This window comes from Psammomys obesus, unplaced genomic scaffold (genome assembly GCF_907164565.1).
Source record: "Psammomys obesus unplaced genomic scaffold, mPsaObe1.curated_primary_1811, whole genome shotgun sequence".
Lineage (NCBI taxonomy): Eukaryota > Metazoa > Chordata > Mammalia > Rodentia > Muridae > Psammomys > Psammomys obesus.
Window position 1 is genome coordinate 24,566,089 of NW_026592118.1, and position 16,908 is coordinate 24,582,996.

Genomic DNA, 16,908 nt, shown 5'->3' on the forward strand with positions numbered 1-16,908 from the left:
ATTATTATTATTATTATTATTATTATTATTATTATTATTATTATTATTTACAATTTATGCATTTTGTATCCCAGCTGTAGCTCCATCCTTCATCTGCTCCTATCCCACCCTCCCTCCCTCTTCTCCCCCTATGCCTCTCCCCTAGTTCATGATGGGGGAGGTCCTCCTTCCCTACTATCTGACCCTAGCCTATCAAGTCTCATCAGGAATGTCTGGATCCTCTTTCTCTGTGGCCTGGTAAGGCCACCTCGCCAGGGGGAGGTGATAAAAAAAAGCAGGCAACAGACTTCATGCCAGAGACTGCCCCTGCTCCCCTTACTCTGGTACTTCCATGCAGACTGAGCTGCTCAGGGGCTACATCTGAGCAGGGGGTCTTAGTCCTCTCCATGCATAGTCTTTGGTTGATTCATCAGTCTCTGAAGGCCTCCCTGGGCCCAGATATTTTTGGCTCTATAGGTCTCCTTGCCGAGTTCCTGTCCACTCCAGGTCTTTCTGTCTCCCCCTTTTTTCATAAGATTCCCTGCATTCTGCCCAAAGTTTGGCTATGAATCTCAGCATCTGCTTCTGTACCCTGCTGGGTAGAGTCTTTCCGAGGCGCTCTGTGGTAGGCTTCTGTTCTGTTCCCTGTCTACACCCTCTTCATATGTGGCCTGTGCTTTTGAAACCTCAGTCCTGGCCTCCAGCAACACACCGACTCTGACAAAGCCATACCCTCTAATCTTTCCCAAACAGTTCCACTAATGGGGAGACCAAGCATCCAAATACATGAGCATTTGGGGATCATCCTCATTCCAACAGATGCTCTTTAGGAATTTTAATGTGAAGTGGTATGAATTATGTCAGGCTGAGAAGCTAAAAGAAAGTCATTGTTTTGGATAACTGAGAAATTCAAACTGATTTAGCAGCCTATGTCACGGTATCCACCCCATCATTTTCCTGTATCTTGGCCCTGCATTTCTCTCAATTTATTCTCACATAGGCTCATGTGTCATGGTAGATAAGGTGGCTGCCAGCTGCTCTGGCTTGTCATCATTTCTCTCAGGCACTCTGAGAGACAGATAGGCTTTTCTCCTACAGGTTCTTTGGTTTGGGTGAACTAGCCTAGCTGGCAATGATTTGGCCATGGGCTCCTCTCAATTGATAAAGGCACTTGATGCTGGTCAACTGTGTGGTCGCAGGCTACCTGGGAAATCAGGAATGGACTCCTCTCCTTGAGAACATGTGTGCTGATTGCTCAGAAAATTATGATGTAGTTTCCAGGAAAATGGGAAAGGAATTCTACATTGTTAGACTACAAAGGAAAAGCCAATCATTCCAGCTAATAAGGCTTTTAGGCAACAAGCTGCCACTTAAATAAGTAAATAAAATCTTTCAAAATATAAAAAGTAAAACTTCCCCCAATGCCTCTAACGTTTTCTTCAACAAGTAACTTCAAGAGTGATACTCAAAAGGCTTAAAAATCAGCGCCGTTGTTTATGCTGTTCTCAGTGAATCAAATATCACTCACATTCTCAACTTGCACAAGCGCACTGATTTGCTCTTTCCGTAATTTCCCCTTTATCTCGGGTTTTATTAGTGAAAGTACCACACTGCTTATAATACAGTTTTGTTTGTAATTATCCTTATTCCCATTTCCTGAGCTTCTTTGCATTGTAACCTTATGTTTGCCCCTAAATCTGGAAAATCATCAGCCAGTATTTCTTTAATCTCCGATCTCCTTCTGAAACTTTGTATTTTATTCTAATCAGAATATTTTCCAATTAAAATTGAGCCTCTATTCAATTTATTTTCAATCCTCTCTTCTCTGTAGGATGAATATATTCATCATCTTCAACTTAACTGTTTTGCCATTTCTAATTTGTCACTCCTCCTCCCTGGTGAAATCTTTAGTTAGGTATCATACTTCTGAGTTCTAGTATTTTCAAAAAGTATTTATTTTTAGTGTCAGTTTTCTGCTGAGATTTGTTATCTACTCACTTATTTAAGTCTTTCGTCATGTCTGTGAATGTGAATTTAAAGTACTTGTCTGTGAATTCCAACATGTGGGTCATTCCAGGACCTGTTTCTAATGTTTTTCCCATTTCATTTTGGCTTCATTCTCCTGTTCTGTCATCATCATTGTTGTTATCTTTCTTCCGACCTCTCTTTCTAGTTCTTCTTCCCCTATTCCTCTGCAGTTGTTTGGCCACTGGCTACTTCCCATTTCTGTTGTGACTCGTTGTGACCATTGCGTTGGTACCATATGTATACAGATTGTTTTCTCCTTGTCACTATTGCCCAAACACCTCCCTTACAGAAACTTTTACAGTGCTTTAGAAGTACGAGTAATTTAGACATTGTGCAAAGTAAATGGAAGATGCCGTGGGTGTATGCGAGTACTATGTCATTTTATTCAAGGGAGTTAAGCATCTGAGGACTTGGCTCTCTGCAGGGAATCATGGATCCAAACCCTTAAGGACACAGAGGAATGACTGTGACCTCTGATGTCAGGATATGCCTCTCGAGTCTGACAAGGTCCCTCTGTCCCTCACCAGGCAAGCTCTGGCACTGCTCTGTCTTCTGACAGCCTTAGTCCTCGAAGACTGCAGCCACTTCAGCATCACAGGACTCCAATCTCCAGTTTTCTTTGTTTGTTTGTTTGTTTGTTTGTTTGTTTTCATTTCAGTGAGATTGCCACTACTGCATGGAGGGAAAGTGATTGCCCTGTGCAGTCCAGAGTGATCGTGGGGTTTTCCTGCTGTAGTTCACAAACAAGTCAGATGCACATACTCTAAGTCAGCATTTCTCATGGGAGAGAAATGAGACTTTCAAATGTTTTAATATTTACATACTAAGGAATGTTCTTAGGAAAGATAGTGAGTTTTTGTGGGTGCATGTTTGATCTCTTGTAGCTGGGCTTTGCTACTCTGTGGGTTCTTCTTTTCCCACCCTTAATCCCTTCTTCCCCATTTTGCCCCCTAACACTAGATAGGAGAGAAACAAGAATAGAAGAGAGAGAGGAATTAGGAAAATCCTAGAATCTAATTTCTTTCCTTTTGTTTCTTCTTTGAACAAAGCTACTACAAACCACAACCAACCCCCCTAAATGACCAACAACCACCAACCCGCCTCTTGGGGCCCTCACATTTATGTACCCTCTGAAAAGTTCCCAGAATTACAAATGTCACATAATCGTAGAAATTATCTGCAGCTGGCAAAACTATGCTTCTACTAGAATACGAGGTAAATCATGGTCTGTTGCTGCTAGACTCTGAAGAAGCCCCACTTCCCTACACCTGGGATTAAAACGAAAGCACAGTCTTATACTATTTGTCTTAAAAAAACAACAACACAAAATTCTAGAATTCTTAAAAAATATCACTACAATATCTCTCTCTCTTGCTCACTCTTGCTCTGTCTTTCCTCTGCCCCCAGTGTGTGTGTGTGTGTGTGTGTGTGTGTGTGTGTACGTGTGTTTGTATGAAATGCAAAAGCTCGTATGTTGCTGTTACTCCAGACTCTTTGTACTCCACTTTTGTTTTTGTCTTTCTAAGAGATGCCAAAGCTAAAAGAAGCTAGTTTGCCAGCATGAACACTGGGCCTAGAACACAGCTTGCTAAATGTTTCCCTCTATTTCTGCACTAAATAGCAAAAAGGCTGAAATGAAGGAAAATCATTTTTAGGATTTTTTACCGTGGGCAACATGATCCAAGGAACTGCTATTAATACAATGTACGCACTCATTTTTCATCAGAATTCAAGGTGCTGCACAGTTACTAACACTTACTAATTTGGGTGAAAAAAATAATATTTGTTGCTGTAGGAAGAGAACAAGACGCTACACACACACACATGCACACACAAACACACACACTCGGGGAAAGGAAGGAGCATATACATGCATATTTCCATGGTGTTTGGAAAAATGAACACTTACTTTGAAGCAAAGCAAATAAACCTTCCATTTAGTCTCAACTGAATGACCCAGCTAAGGTAATATTATTTACTGGAAGTAAATTACTAGAAATCACCCACAGGACCCAAGATTATGCACAACTGCAAATCCCACTGCTACCACTGTTATTATTTTAGAAATGCTCTCAACAGATATTTTATGAAAGAGGTTTATTGGCTGAAGATGGAGAGAGAGGGAAGAAGAGAGGGAGAGAGACATGGTGGGGAAAGGGGGGAGGTCCCCAACAGAGAAGATGGGAGTGAGCGGGAAAGAGCTAGAGAAAAAAAAGTAAGTGAGCAAGAGAGAGGAAGAGCAAAAGGAGGGAGGTAAGAGGCAGGTGTCCATTTACAGCTTCTACGCAGATGAACCCTGCCTGCCAGGTGAGTCTGGCCATACCTGGAAGGCGACAAATGATGACATCGTAAGTCACTAGGCAACCAAGAAGCAGGCCAACTAAAACCTAACAACCTCATAAGAAGATTTGCCTTAAATTCAAGAGATAAAGAAAACTATGTCATTGTTGAGAAGAAATTTAATTTTGGTATAAGGTTAAATAGGGAATTGATGACTTCTAAAGTTATCAATATCTCCATTATACTAGCTTTAGTCTGGTCACCTAGAGGTCTCAGATTCTTTCATCTTCTGAATAAATGAATCAGATGCCTTGGAGAAGCTCTCCTAAACTATTCAATCTAACTTCGGGTTATTTAATCCTTATATTCATTGTGATGTTTCAAAAGCCTTAACCTCAAGAGTTTTTGAAGGAAGGGGAGCTTTTTCCCCCGGCTGCAGCTCCTGATTCCCAGCCCTCCTGGGCTCCACTGCTTGTCAGGAGCATTTCTCCTAATGTCTGCCAGAGGAATGATATGGGTTCTTTCCGGTTTCTTCAAATGTCCTCAACTTTCCCAGGTCTAATGCATACTTCATATAAATATTAAACAACAATTTAACACTAAAGTAGTCAGATCAGAGTTACTTGAGGCAAACTTCTTTAGCCGAATTCCAGCTTTTGATTAGTCTTTTTCACCTTCTGAATGGAATCCAGAGTTGTTCAAACCTCCCGACCTGTCTCTCAAACACAAAGGTACTACTTGGGATTTGTTTAACAGATATTTAATAAGTGTGCTGAGACATTATAAAATGGACAACAGTGCCCAGTGCATTGTCCTCTATTGATAGACAGTTGAACAATCTAATGGGGAAAGAGATCAACTTTTAACTTTAAACAATTTGGCCCTACTAGAATAGAATAGCTCAGTGGATAAAGTACTTGCATGAGAATCAGAATTCAGAATCCCAGAACCCACATAAAAACTGGGTCCACATGTGTAAGCAGAGCTCCTTGGGACACACTGACTAGCTAGACTACATAGACATGGCTCAGTGAGAGATTCTACCTTAATAAAGTAGAGAAGAAAGAAGGAAGACACTAGCTTCAACTTTAAGCTTTCACGTGTACACACACACACACACACACACCTGCACACATATAAGTATACAAAATAAAATAAATAAATCATTCAAGTGAAAAAAAAAAACAGTATAAAATTCTCAATATAAACCTAGCAGAGAATATGTGGAAGTTCACCAAAAGAGAGAATTCTTACAACTAGAGTAAGACAACAAGAGAGACAGTTTTGACTTTATCAAAAGCATCTTTTAAATAGTCAGATAATTATAATAGCTTCTGTGTCTACTATTAAAGGCTGTAACACAAACTTCCAAGCAAAAAATCTAAGGGAGAAAGAGTTATTTCTGTTCAGAGGCTCAGAGGTTTCAGTCACGGTCGCTGGTCTCGACTCATGTATGCTGGGGTAGCAAGCGTCCTAAGGGACAGCATGGTGTAGAATGCTCACCTAATGGCAAACAAGATACTAAGAGAGGGACAGACAAGAAGAGCAAGACAACCTTCAAATACATATCTGAGTGACCAACTTCCGCCCGTTGGATCCCACTTTCTGATTTTCACCACCTCTGATTATGTCATCATATTATGAACTCATCAAAGCATTTATCTGTCAGTTATCGGATCTCCAAGATCCGATCACTTTCCAACAGCCCATATGCCTATCCTCTGACAGCTAAGCACCTCATAATGAGTCTATGGGGGACAGTTCATAAGCAACCCATAAAAGTTTCTCAAAGACCTTTGGGACATTATCCTCTTCCTTACCTCAGAGTGAGGAATTGCAGTCATGTTATTAGTATACACTCTGGTACTTAAATGTTAATGTACCTGTAGCATCATTTTATTCTATTTTTAAAATAGAGGTCTAATAACAAGACTCCTTTCTTCTGTTGCCTAAAAATCTAGGCAAAAATGCCTCAACAATCAAACTGAGTATGCTAGGCTAACCTTAACGTTTTTTTGGCTTGTTGGACAGACAGGATTTGATGACTCCCTGAAATCCATCAGTAGCTCAGGGGTTCATTTCTGGGGAAAAGTGAGCACTGTTTCAGGCACTGTACCTCCCAGAGAAACCCTCTTACTTCCCGGGATAAACTACTTATTCATTGAGTAACGGTAGGTTTCAGTTCCCACACCAACTCCCCAGGCAAAGTCAGGGGAGAAAGGAAAATACTTATTAGCCTACACAGTACAGAAATGTTTTCTGCCCACGTATTCCAGGGGTTATATTCATAGTAAACCTCTGAGATTCCATTAATGCAGTGATTAATAAAACATTACTGAGCAGGTTGCCTACAGAGAGGCCTACACATGCTTGTTTATAGTTGACACATCGCTCATCATCCACGAATGGAGAACCTTAGTAGAGCTACAATCCTCCAGCTGCATATGAATGTGGCTGAGCAGGGAAGCTGTTTATCTAGGGACTGGGCTGCTTTTTGATTTATAATGAACAGAATCTGCCCTTCCCACAATCCGGTAAGCTGTCACACAGAGATAAACATTTGTGTTGAGTTAAGAATGTTCATCTATTTTTTCATTGTTAATTTTTAATTTTCTGTGTCTTTCCATTTTTAAGGCTTCATTTAAAAAAATACTAAGTGTTTCTAAATTATGTATAGCTCTACAACCTTAATCATTATAAATTCTCTTTTAAGGAGGCGGTAAATAAGAAAATACTAAGACAGTGTATTTAAGCATTCCTTTAATTGATTGTTAAATTGTAATTGAGTTAGACTACATTCAATATTACTTGAAGAAGCCTAATGTCATATGGCCTCAATAAAAACACTTTGCATGAAATTATTACTCAGTTTGTGTTATATTCTGAATATCCAATTTTTTAATTTATATATTGCATATAGCATAAATGGGTTGTTCTTTGAGTCAAGTACTTAAGGAAACTTATACCATGTTTACATCCAAGAGTTTTTAAATGATGGAGATACTCGGCAAAAAACAGAAGTTATTTTCTATTACCCTTGACTTATACTTGTGCAAGTGGACTTTTAAGCATCAAGAACAGTACTTGATAGCCAAGATAAAATTATTTAGTTTACAATTAAGTAATATTTCTAGGTGTCTAACTCATGATCTAGTGTATATACAGGAAATATTCAATAAATATTTGACTCAAGTCAATGAATCTCTAAGCTTTGACATAAGATAATATGTTTTCTACTTGGTATTCCCCTGACCTGAAGATCTAGAATAAGTGCAGGTCCATTTGATGGTTTCATAGAAACCCAACTCAGTTGCAACACCCAAATCCAAAGAAAGCATCTTTGCTTGCTTGTATGTGCTTGGGAGACCTTATCCAAAATGCTCAGAGACGGAATTGTTCTAGTTTTCAGCTTCTCGTAGACATTTTGGAACATTTACAGATTCATAACGAAACAAACATCTTACTAATGTAACCCAAACCCACACCTGAAGCTCATTTGTGCTCTGTATATACACCATACTCATCCCTTGAACTAATGTTTTAATTAACGTCCCTGTGTGTGAGTTGTAGCCTAGTACATGTACTTAGGAGTACAATTTTCATTTGTTCTGTCAGTCCTCAAGTTATAGATATTGTAGCACTTCGTATTTTTAAACTAAAGACCCTCAACCTATAAAGAGCTATTCATTTCCTAATTTTGTACCTGTTAGACATGGTCTAACCACTGAAGCATGCAAAAAAGGGAGAGCAGCTAGGTAATTAAATGGTTAATGCGATGAAAGCCATGCACTTCCCTGTTTTAAGCCTTATTTGCCATGCTGTGAGCTAAAGGAGAAGAGTTTATTTATAAATACAATTGTCGTGGATGTGTGTATTCTTCAAAAAACATTCACTGAATGTCTTCTGGAGTGTAGGCAGCATGTTAAGTCCTAGATATACAAAAATAGCGCGTACACACACACACACACACACACACACACACACACACACACTCCCTACCTGTCAAGCAGTCATACCTGCATATGTCATCACATTTAGAGTAACCTGGTGATTTCCCTGAGGTGTTCCTTTTCTCAGGGCACTTTCTCAACAGGCAATTAAGTTTCCTGCAGACTGTAAGGTCATCTTTCTCCTTTGAAGAGTCAGTGCCAAACTCTTCACATCCAAAAAAAAAAAAAAAAAAAAAGTCAGTAGTTTTTAAAGAGACATGGTAAACCTTCTTTGAATTAATTATTCTCTCTGATTAGGCAAACAAAACTGTGATTTTATAGAGCAATTCCTGCATCTTCATTATTAGTGATAATGATCGGTGTCTTTTGCCTTCTAGTGATGGCACTTACACTTCAAAGAGAATTGTACACAAGATCAAAGGAACCAAAAATTGATATGTAACCATGATTTTAAAAAAAGGCTCTCTAGTATGAACTTTTAAAAGAAACTATTGTTTTAAGAATTTCTGGTACCCTCTGGCAGACCGCCCAGAGAAGCCCTAGGTTATCCTTGAGCATTCCATTGACTACTGCCACCATCACAGAGATTTACAACAAAACAGATGAATTTAACAAAACTCAGATAACTGTGTTTCTCAAGAAAACAATTCATCCTTTGCCTGGTGGAAGTACCAGCAAGCTGATCTTTAAAGGGCCCTGCTCTTGTAAGAAGGGTGAGATGTGAGAAATGCTGACATAAGCACTGGGCTAATGCCCATCTTAAATTTGAATCTTTTTTTTCTTGATAGTAAAGGCTGTATCAGATCATTCATTCCTAATGAACACATAAGGAAAAAAATATGGCTAACGGCAATAGCAAATATTATTTTAACAAGTTGCAACAGTAATACCACACAGAAATTTGGGAATTTGAATGGGAACGGGAAATTAAAAAACAAAAAGAAAAAAAAAACAATGAAACAAACAAACAAAACACTTGATGTTTCTGCCATTTCCATTGATTCTTAGTGTCATAAGTATTTGGAGGGGAGAAAATAAGAGTATTTGCAGAGAAGTAACAGCATGAGCAGACGAGAGAGATGGTCACACATATCTGTGAATCCCCTAAAATGTACATAGTTGAATGTTTCTGGAGCCGAAGACTTGAAAGCAGGAGTGGGACAAAGTTGCCAGCTATGAGTTTTAAGACTAGAATCCTCACCAGGGACAAGGTCATGGGGCACTGAGAAACACTCAAGAAAAGAAGTCAGTCACTAAACCTGAAGTCAAGGTTTGCAGACAGGTGGGAAATGGGCCACCTGAAGCAGTAATTAAATCTGTGCATTAGAAGATCTCTTCGGGGAAGATGCCTTTCATATTGTTACCATTGATAATTTATCTGAGAGTGTATCAGTGCTTTCCAAAGCTATAATTCACTTTATAAGCCCAGAACCATACTCATTGCTGTACTTGTGAAGACTGAAATGTGACAGCCACAACAGAACTTGCCTAATACAAAAAGCAGCCACTAACAAAACATACCTCCCACCACTTAAAGTATAAACAATAACAAATTTAAAGACTTTTGTCCTTGAGAAAGGATTTTCTTTTCGAGGTCATAAGAAGAGGGTATTCTGAGGGCGGGTAGGAGTTCTACTGAGGCCACTGCCATAGCTATGCTAGCTACAGATGACAGGAACTCAGCATCACGAAAAAGGAAGGGTCTGTGGCTTCAAAGAGGAAGAACAGGGAGACTCTTCAGTTCTTATGACTAATCGGAAGTGTGTGTGTGAAAGGGGGCAGGACTCTCAATGGCAGATGCCTGGATTGAGAGTTTATAAACAGATATAATTGGACATTTATTACATGTAGACTTTGAGGATGTTTGAGAGATGCGTAGCTAAAACTACTCCACAAACAATTAGTGTTGGAGTTTGGAACTCATTTAATGGTAGATCAGACCACGAACACAGGAAGGTTAGCCCATAAATTGGGTGTAGAAGCTACAGGGAAGGTAGTTATTCAACAATGAGATTTGCTAGGTACCCAGAAGTAAATAAAAGTGGAAGGTGATTAAGTCTTTACAGGTAGATAATAGTCAAGATTTGGATAAAGGACAACTGAAATAAGTACCAGAGTTGGTTTGTTCAATTCAGGAACCCATCAAGGGTCTTACTAAGGAACATCAATATAATTATTGTTGTTTTTATCATTTTTGTTCATATAAATTTTATCTCTTTAGGAATTCGGTGACGGGCTCTTTCAGCCCAATCCTCCACTATTTGAAGGACAAGCCAAAGATCCCACTCGGAAATGAGAGCAGACTAGCGGGCAACATTGGCTCCACCCAGTGATTATCTCCAAGAGATACAAAAACAGGATCCATGAAGATGTTGGCAAGACTCCAAGTTCTTATGTTAACTTTGGTTTCAAGGGGATTTTTACTCTCCTTAGGGGATCACAACTTTATGAGGAGAGAAATTAAAATAGAAGGTGACCTTGTCTTAGGGGGTTTATTTCCTATTAATGAAAAAGGCACTGGAGCAGAAGAGTGTGGGCGAATCAATGAAGACCGAGGCATCCAACGTCTGGAGGCCATGTTGTTTGCTATTGATGAAATCAACAAAGACAATTACTTGCTACCGGGAGTGAAACTGGGTGTTCACATTTTGGATACATGTTCAAGGGATACCTATGCATTAGAGCAATCACTGGAGTTTGTCAGGGCATCTTTGACTAAAGTGGATGAAGCTGAATATATGTGTCCTGATGGATCATACGCTATTCAAGAAAACATCCCACTGCTCATTGCAGGAGTCATTGGTGGCTCATACAGCAGTGTTTCCATACAGGTAAGAGTGTAAATGCTACTGCCAACAGCTGCGTTGCTTTTCTTTTATGTTGCAGGGGAACAGAATTAAATGTTGTTAACAATTTCATCAATGGATAATGTTAGCAATTTAATATTGCGTTTCTATAAGTATTTATTGATATTTTAGCATAGAACATTCTACTGAAAATTACTTTGAAGTGTATTGGATGGCAACAACAACAAAACAAACTGCCCCCAAGTTTAATGGCTCAACACATTTATTCAGATACAATCTGCATAACAGCTGAGGGGATGAATAAAGGCTCAGCTGTGACTGGTGCTGCCCAGGTTGTCTCCTTTCTTCCTCCTGTGATCAGTGAGCTACTCAGAATGATTCTAGAGTGATTCCAAAGATGCAACAGGATGCAAGTACGATTTCTTAAGCTCCATCCGATCTTCTCTGCTGTGTCATAGCTGCTACTATCTCATTAGCAGAAGCAACTCAGAGGGCTCAAAATCAAGGACTGAGGAAAAAAACACCTCACCCACAGGATGAGTCCTGCAAAGTTTCATAACATGGTCCTTACAAGTTGACTTGTATTTGGAGCCATTCATGCTCTCCATCACAAGAAGCTATAGTATCTCTGGATTCTATTTTTCACACTAGTTTTTTTTCTTTTGTTCAGAGATTTAAAAACACATAATTTTTCAGTGAAGGTATATTCAAAGAAGCCAAATAATTACCATAAACCAAGGGAGAGAGAAAAAATCTAGACAGGGAGAAGAAAAGAGAAAGATTTTAGAACACAAATTATATAAAGATGATAACTGTTTTCACAACTTCATTAGAGGAAGAAGACACATCACACTTTTTCAGTGGTCACTCACAAAGCCACAGACTTTTGGAGCTAGGAAGGGGCTAAGAAGTCATTCAGCTCAATTTCTTCGTTTTCCCAATTTTCCCCAAAAGATTGGCTTCTGGAAAATTCCCGTCAGTAGGCAGAACGAGAGCTAGACCTGGGATCGATCTTTTGGGTTTTCAGCTACCCCATACAGTTTCTGTATACTACCTGAAGTTCAATATTATTTTTCTTCTGAAAGCACTAATGTCACAGTAATAGAAGTTCATGATTCTAAGAAACACATACTCTGCCTTCTACTAAATTACTATAATCAAAATCCAAGCACTGAAGGCAGTGATATGATATCTTCTTCATATGTCACAATCCTACTTAAAGAGACTCTATTTGCATTGGCATAGCCTTATTTTTATATTCCAGATTTGTGGCACTTAAAATTCCGTGTATAATTCTGTGCTGCTCTAAATGAGCTATTTCAAATTTCTTTCCTTCTTCAGAGCACATAGTCATATTACGAGTAATTAGGATAATTGGTTTTTCATAAACACCCTTTAACTTTATTAGAAGGGTAGAAAATATTGCACATCCCACAGCAGATCATGTAAATTTTGCCATTACTTTTATACTTGAGTCAGGAGAGGTGAAAATTTCTGTTTGAAAGGAGAAAATGTAAGGTCTATGTCTGACACACTTCAATAACAATTTTACCAGCCAGGTGTCAAACATTTTCCAAGTGCTCATATCCAGTATTACTCCCAATAAAGGGACACACACACACACACACACACACACACACACACACACACACGATGTTTGGTACATTTATTTTTCCCCAGTCGTAAGTCTTACTCTACATGTGTCCATAGTCATTTCTTATAGCTATGCAACAAACCACCTTGCAAACACTTATTTTATTTGACCTTGCTCTTTTGATACTATGCACTCTTCAGAAGAAGTCTGGCTAGTTAAAGGGGAAGAAAAAAATATAAATGTGCATGGAAAATCCTGTAAGTGTTATCAAAAAAAGCTCCATCTCCCACATCAAAATAACTGATTTGTTGTTGCATTCACTGGCTGTGGGCTCTGTGAATGAGCTGGACAAGGTGAGAAGTGAGGATGGCTGATGGGATGGAAGCTGTACCAGGAAACAGGTAATCAACCACACAATGTGAATGAGACACAGCGTCTGCAGAGGCTGATCACAAAGCTATGAAAAATGTTCATGTACAAAGGGACAAAGACCTCACAGAAGAATAAGGGTGTGAACTAAAAAGGACCAAGCACTGGGCTCCAATCTTTCTAAGAATTTAAAGCACTCCTGGACGTTAATAAGAAAACACTTCTGGGGACATAAGGTTCCTGGATATCTCTCCTGTGTAGCCACCTCTGTTCCCATGACTACTGTGGTCAAACATCCTGGTGTTTGGTAAGTGTGGTGAAAGCAGGCATCTGGCAGTACTGCCCTAGGTCTTTATAAACTTAGACTTCCTGAATGTGCACTGAAAGCTTGAACTGGCAAACGATGAGAGAACGAAGTAGAAATAAATGAGCACAAACATCACATGACTTTAAATGCCTCCCATCTCGTGGCATCCAGGCACACCAGGGTCCAGAGTTTCCTGCTGAGAACAGATTATGGAGAAAGGATCACAGAAAGCGATATTCTGCACGTTCCCTCTTGTGGCTCCATCAGCTGTTTAAATATCACCGTGCTCTTGTGTTGGTGACCTCTGCATTGCTGTGACAAAAGTACCTGACAGAGACAACTTATAAGAGAACAGATGCATTTTCCATCACTGTTTCAGAGGGCCTTGGTCCTTCCTGGTGAGGAATGCATGGCAACTCCACGCCACAGACTTCCCAACATGGTAGAACAGGAAGCAGAGTGAGTTGGACAAGATCTGGGGCGAGCAAAATCCTGTCCCTCTGGGTGACTTCTACCAGCTTCGCCCCACCTCCTGGAAGTCCACAGCCTCCTAAAACATCACCAGCTGGGGGTCAAACTTTCAAACTGGTAGGGGACAGTTTGAATTCAAACCTTTGCCAGTCCTCCATTTAGCCTGTATGGCTTTATTTTCCAAATTGCTTCAAAAGATGTTTTCTCTTCATCTTCCCGCTAAAGGAGAGAAATTTTCCCAAAGGCGGAAAAGGAGGCCCTTACTGCCATGTTAGCTCATAGTGTTAGTGAAATCTACATGGAATGTGAGATTCTTAATGACTTGCTGGGTTACGCTGTAACACTATCAATGAAGACCTGGATAATTATTCTACCAATACGCTCATTAAGGACAACAAACCACTCCGTAGTAGTCCCTTTATAAAGCAGTCAAATTGATTTCTTAATTCAGTCATCAATGAACGCAAACATCCAAATACTTCTACATGAGCAAATATACCTGGGGGATCTATCCACACCCTCCAGTGAGCAGGCTTCTTTTCAAAGCATTTTCAAGACTGCCCTGGTGTCCTCTATAAGCCTGTGAGCCTTTCACTTCAGGGAATATAGTGTTTCAAGAAGAGATTCAGGTCAATTGCCTTCAGCTAGGCGATTGTGTTTATGGCACTTACTTAGGAGCAGTGTTTATGCCTGTGCCTTTTCAAATGAGCTGCAGTTAGCATCTGAGATGTCCAGCCAAAATGTTCTCCTTCGAAATGTTCCTAAAGGGTTAGAAGAAACACTCTTTTCCTGGCTAATCTTTCCTGTATGGGGCGTGCTTTACCTGGAACATGGCAGGTAGAAGATGCTTTGCCTCTGAATGCTAAAGTAACCTCAGAAAAATCGAGACAACGCAAAAGATTACCTTGAAAGAGTGCGTAGAATTGCCATTAGCTGACAACACAATACAAAGAGGCCAAAAATAAAAAATGAGCAGAAAAGAATGGCATGGACCAGAAGCAAGATTTTAGACAAGGTGTTTTACGGCCCGCTTGGCAAAACAGTTTTTTATACACTAGTGGGTAGCAGCTACACAGACTTTCGTAAACAAACTGCTGTTCTCATTTTATACCTAAACCATAATGTTCTTTGGCTATCAGTACGTCTTACCAAGCTCAAATTCTTACCTCACTGAGAAACCATTCCTAAGCTCCTTCTTCTAATTCCTTCTGTTCTAATTCATTAAATGATTTGTCCATTTACGTTTCTATTAGGGAATCACATGTATTCCTCTTTGTGTAGCCAGCACCTGAAATAAGCTCTCTGTGATTTGGGAAATAAATTTTTTCAACAAATTCCAAGAACTAATTATATGATAGCCTGCTACACCACCAAAAGACAGAAAATCCCTAAATAAGTTTTGGATTGGGGTCACAGCCATCACCTTCTATGCTAGGTCATTTTATGAGATCACAGGTACGAACTGAGCATTTTCCTGAAGTGGAAATCTGAGTGTCTTGTTAAAGATAGATCAGGAAATCCCTCTTTTACTCACTGTCTACTCAGTGGCCCCAGACACCTTCATCTGAGAGCTTTTTGCAGGCTTGCATACCACTGATTCTGAGACAGGCAGGTACAAGGCTACACCCCACCTGCTTAACTGGAACCATGCTCAGTAGGATGAAAGCCCCATCCTGGCTCTCATCTGGCTCCATGTGGTCTCTCCACAGAAAGAATATACAGAGCTGGGCCTGGTGGTACAAACCTGTAATATCACTAGCCACATTGGAGACAGAGGCAGGAGAACTGCAAGTTCAAGGCCAGACTGTATTACAGAATGGTATCAACACTAGCCTAGACAAAACTTTATATATATATATATATATATATATATATATATATATATATATATATATATATATATATATATATACACACACACACACACACACATATATACATATATGTATATATGTATGTATATATATATACATATACACACCTTGGGCTATATATATATCATATATATGATATTGATACATATATATATCATATATATATTCAGAAGGCCTCCTAAATCTCAGACAATATGCTACTGTGTTTACTGTATATTTAGCTGATGCAAGGCAAATGGGAGCATGATTCTGTTCTCACGTGAGGCAAAGGACAGCACTAAAACTTCATTTACTAGTTTATTATTAGAAAAAAAATAAAGTGATAGCTGCACTTAGTGAGTTTAATATTGCAACTATAATGTTTATGGCAGTTTTCAGTGTATCTCTCCAGAAAACGTTCAACACGGTGACTAAGATTCTGACTGCAGCTTGCTAAGATTTATGTAACCTCTCACACCTGAGAGGGAGTTGTCAGCAGCACTTCAGTCACGGGTTTCATTTTTCAACCTGTTCATTTTTGTCGTTGTTTTCTTTCTGTCAACATGTTCAGTCCACTCAAGAGGAATAGCTCCAAGAGGTCCTGCTCCCTGAAAGAAAGCACCAAAGCTCCAAGTCCTTTAAATTTAGGATTCTCCACCCTTTGCCTCCCATGCCAAGTGCTCATCATTTCCTCTGACAGTCCGAACTCCAGAAACATCTTACTCAAGACTTGTCTCGGAGCCACCCTATTTCCCTCTCAGCCTTCCCAGTCCAAAGCAATCTCGCAAAGCTGGTTGTTTTGAGACCTTCCATTGCTCTTGCTCTGCTTCCCAAAAGAAAGGTCAATGCTGTTCAAGGGCTTTGTCACAGGGAGGGAGGCACCGTCAATAGCAATTAAAGGTGTTTTTGCTAACATTGCTTTATTGTAGCAAATTCTCACCAGAGGTAATTACCTAGGGGACACTATATGTCCCTTTGCTTTGAGGTTAATTTGTTCGTTAATTAATTCCCTTCCTGTTCTATATGTATTAGGAAACTACTCTAGTGAGAAACAAGAGGCTGCCGCCCAGACCACCACGAACAGGGCGTGAATTCACAGTGAAAGAATGGCCATGGCTGTGAACCATGTTTGATTTACAGAACTCAGTCTACAATGGACACCATGTGAAAAGCAAGAAATGCAGCCATTCTTAAAATATTATTACCAAATGCTCTGTCTACAGATTACCAAGTAAACTAGTTGAGATAAGACTCCGGACACTTTTAGCTG

General features: G+C 39.6%; 1 protein-coding gene across 1 annotated transcript in view; it reads left to right on the top strand.

Moving 5' to 3' along the window:
• The window catches only part of Grm3 (glutamate metabotropic receptor 3), a 223,987-nt gene that overhangs the window by 110,606 nt on the left and 96,473 nt on the right, over positions 1 to 16,908 (top strand). The window contains exon 2 of the mRNA XM_055613003.1: positions 10,459 to 11,068. Within this exon, the coding sequence (XP_055468978.1) occupies positions 10,601 to 11,068 (468 nt within the window). The 5' untranslated portion in view covers positions 10,459 to 10,600. The remainder of the gene's footprint in view (positions 1 to 10,458; positions 11,069 to 16,908) is intronic.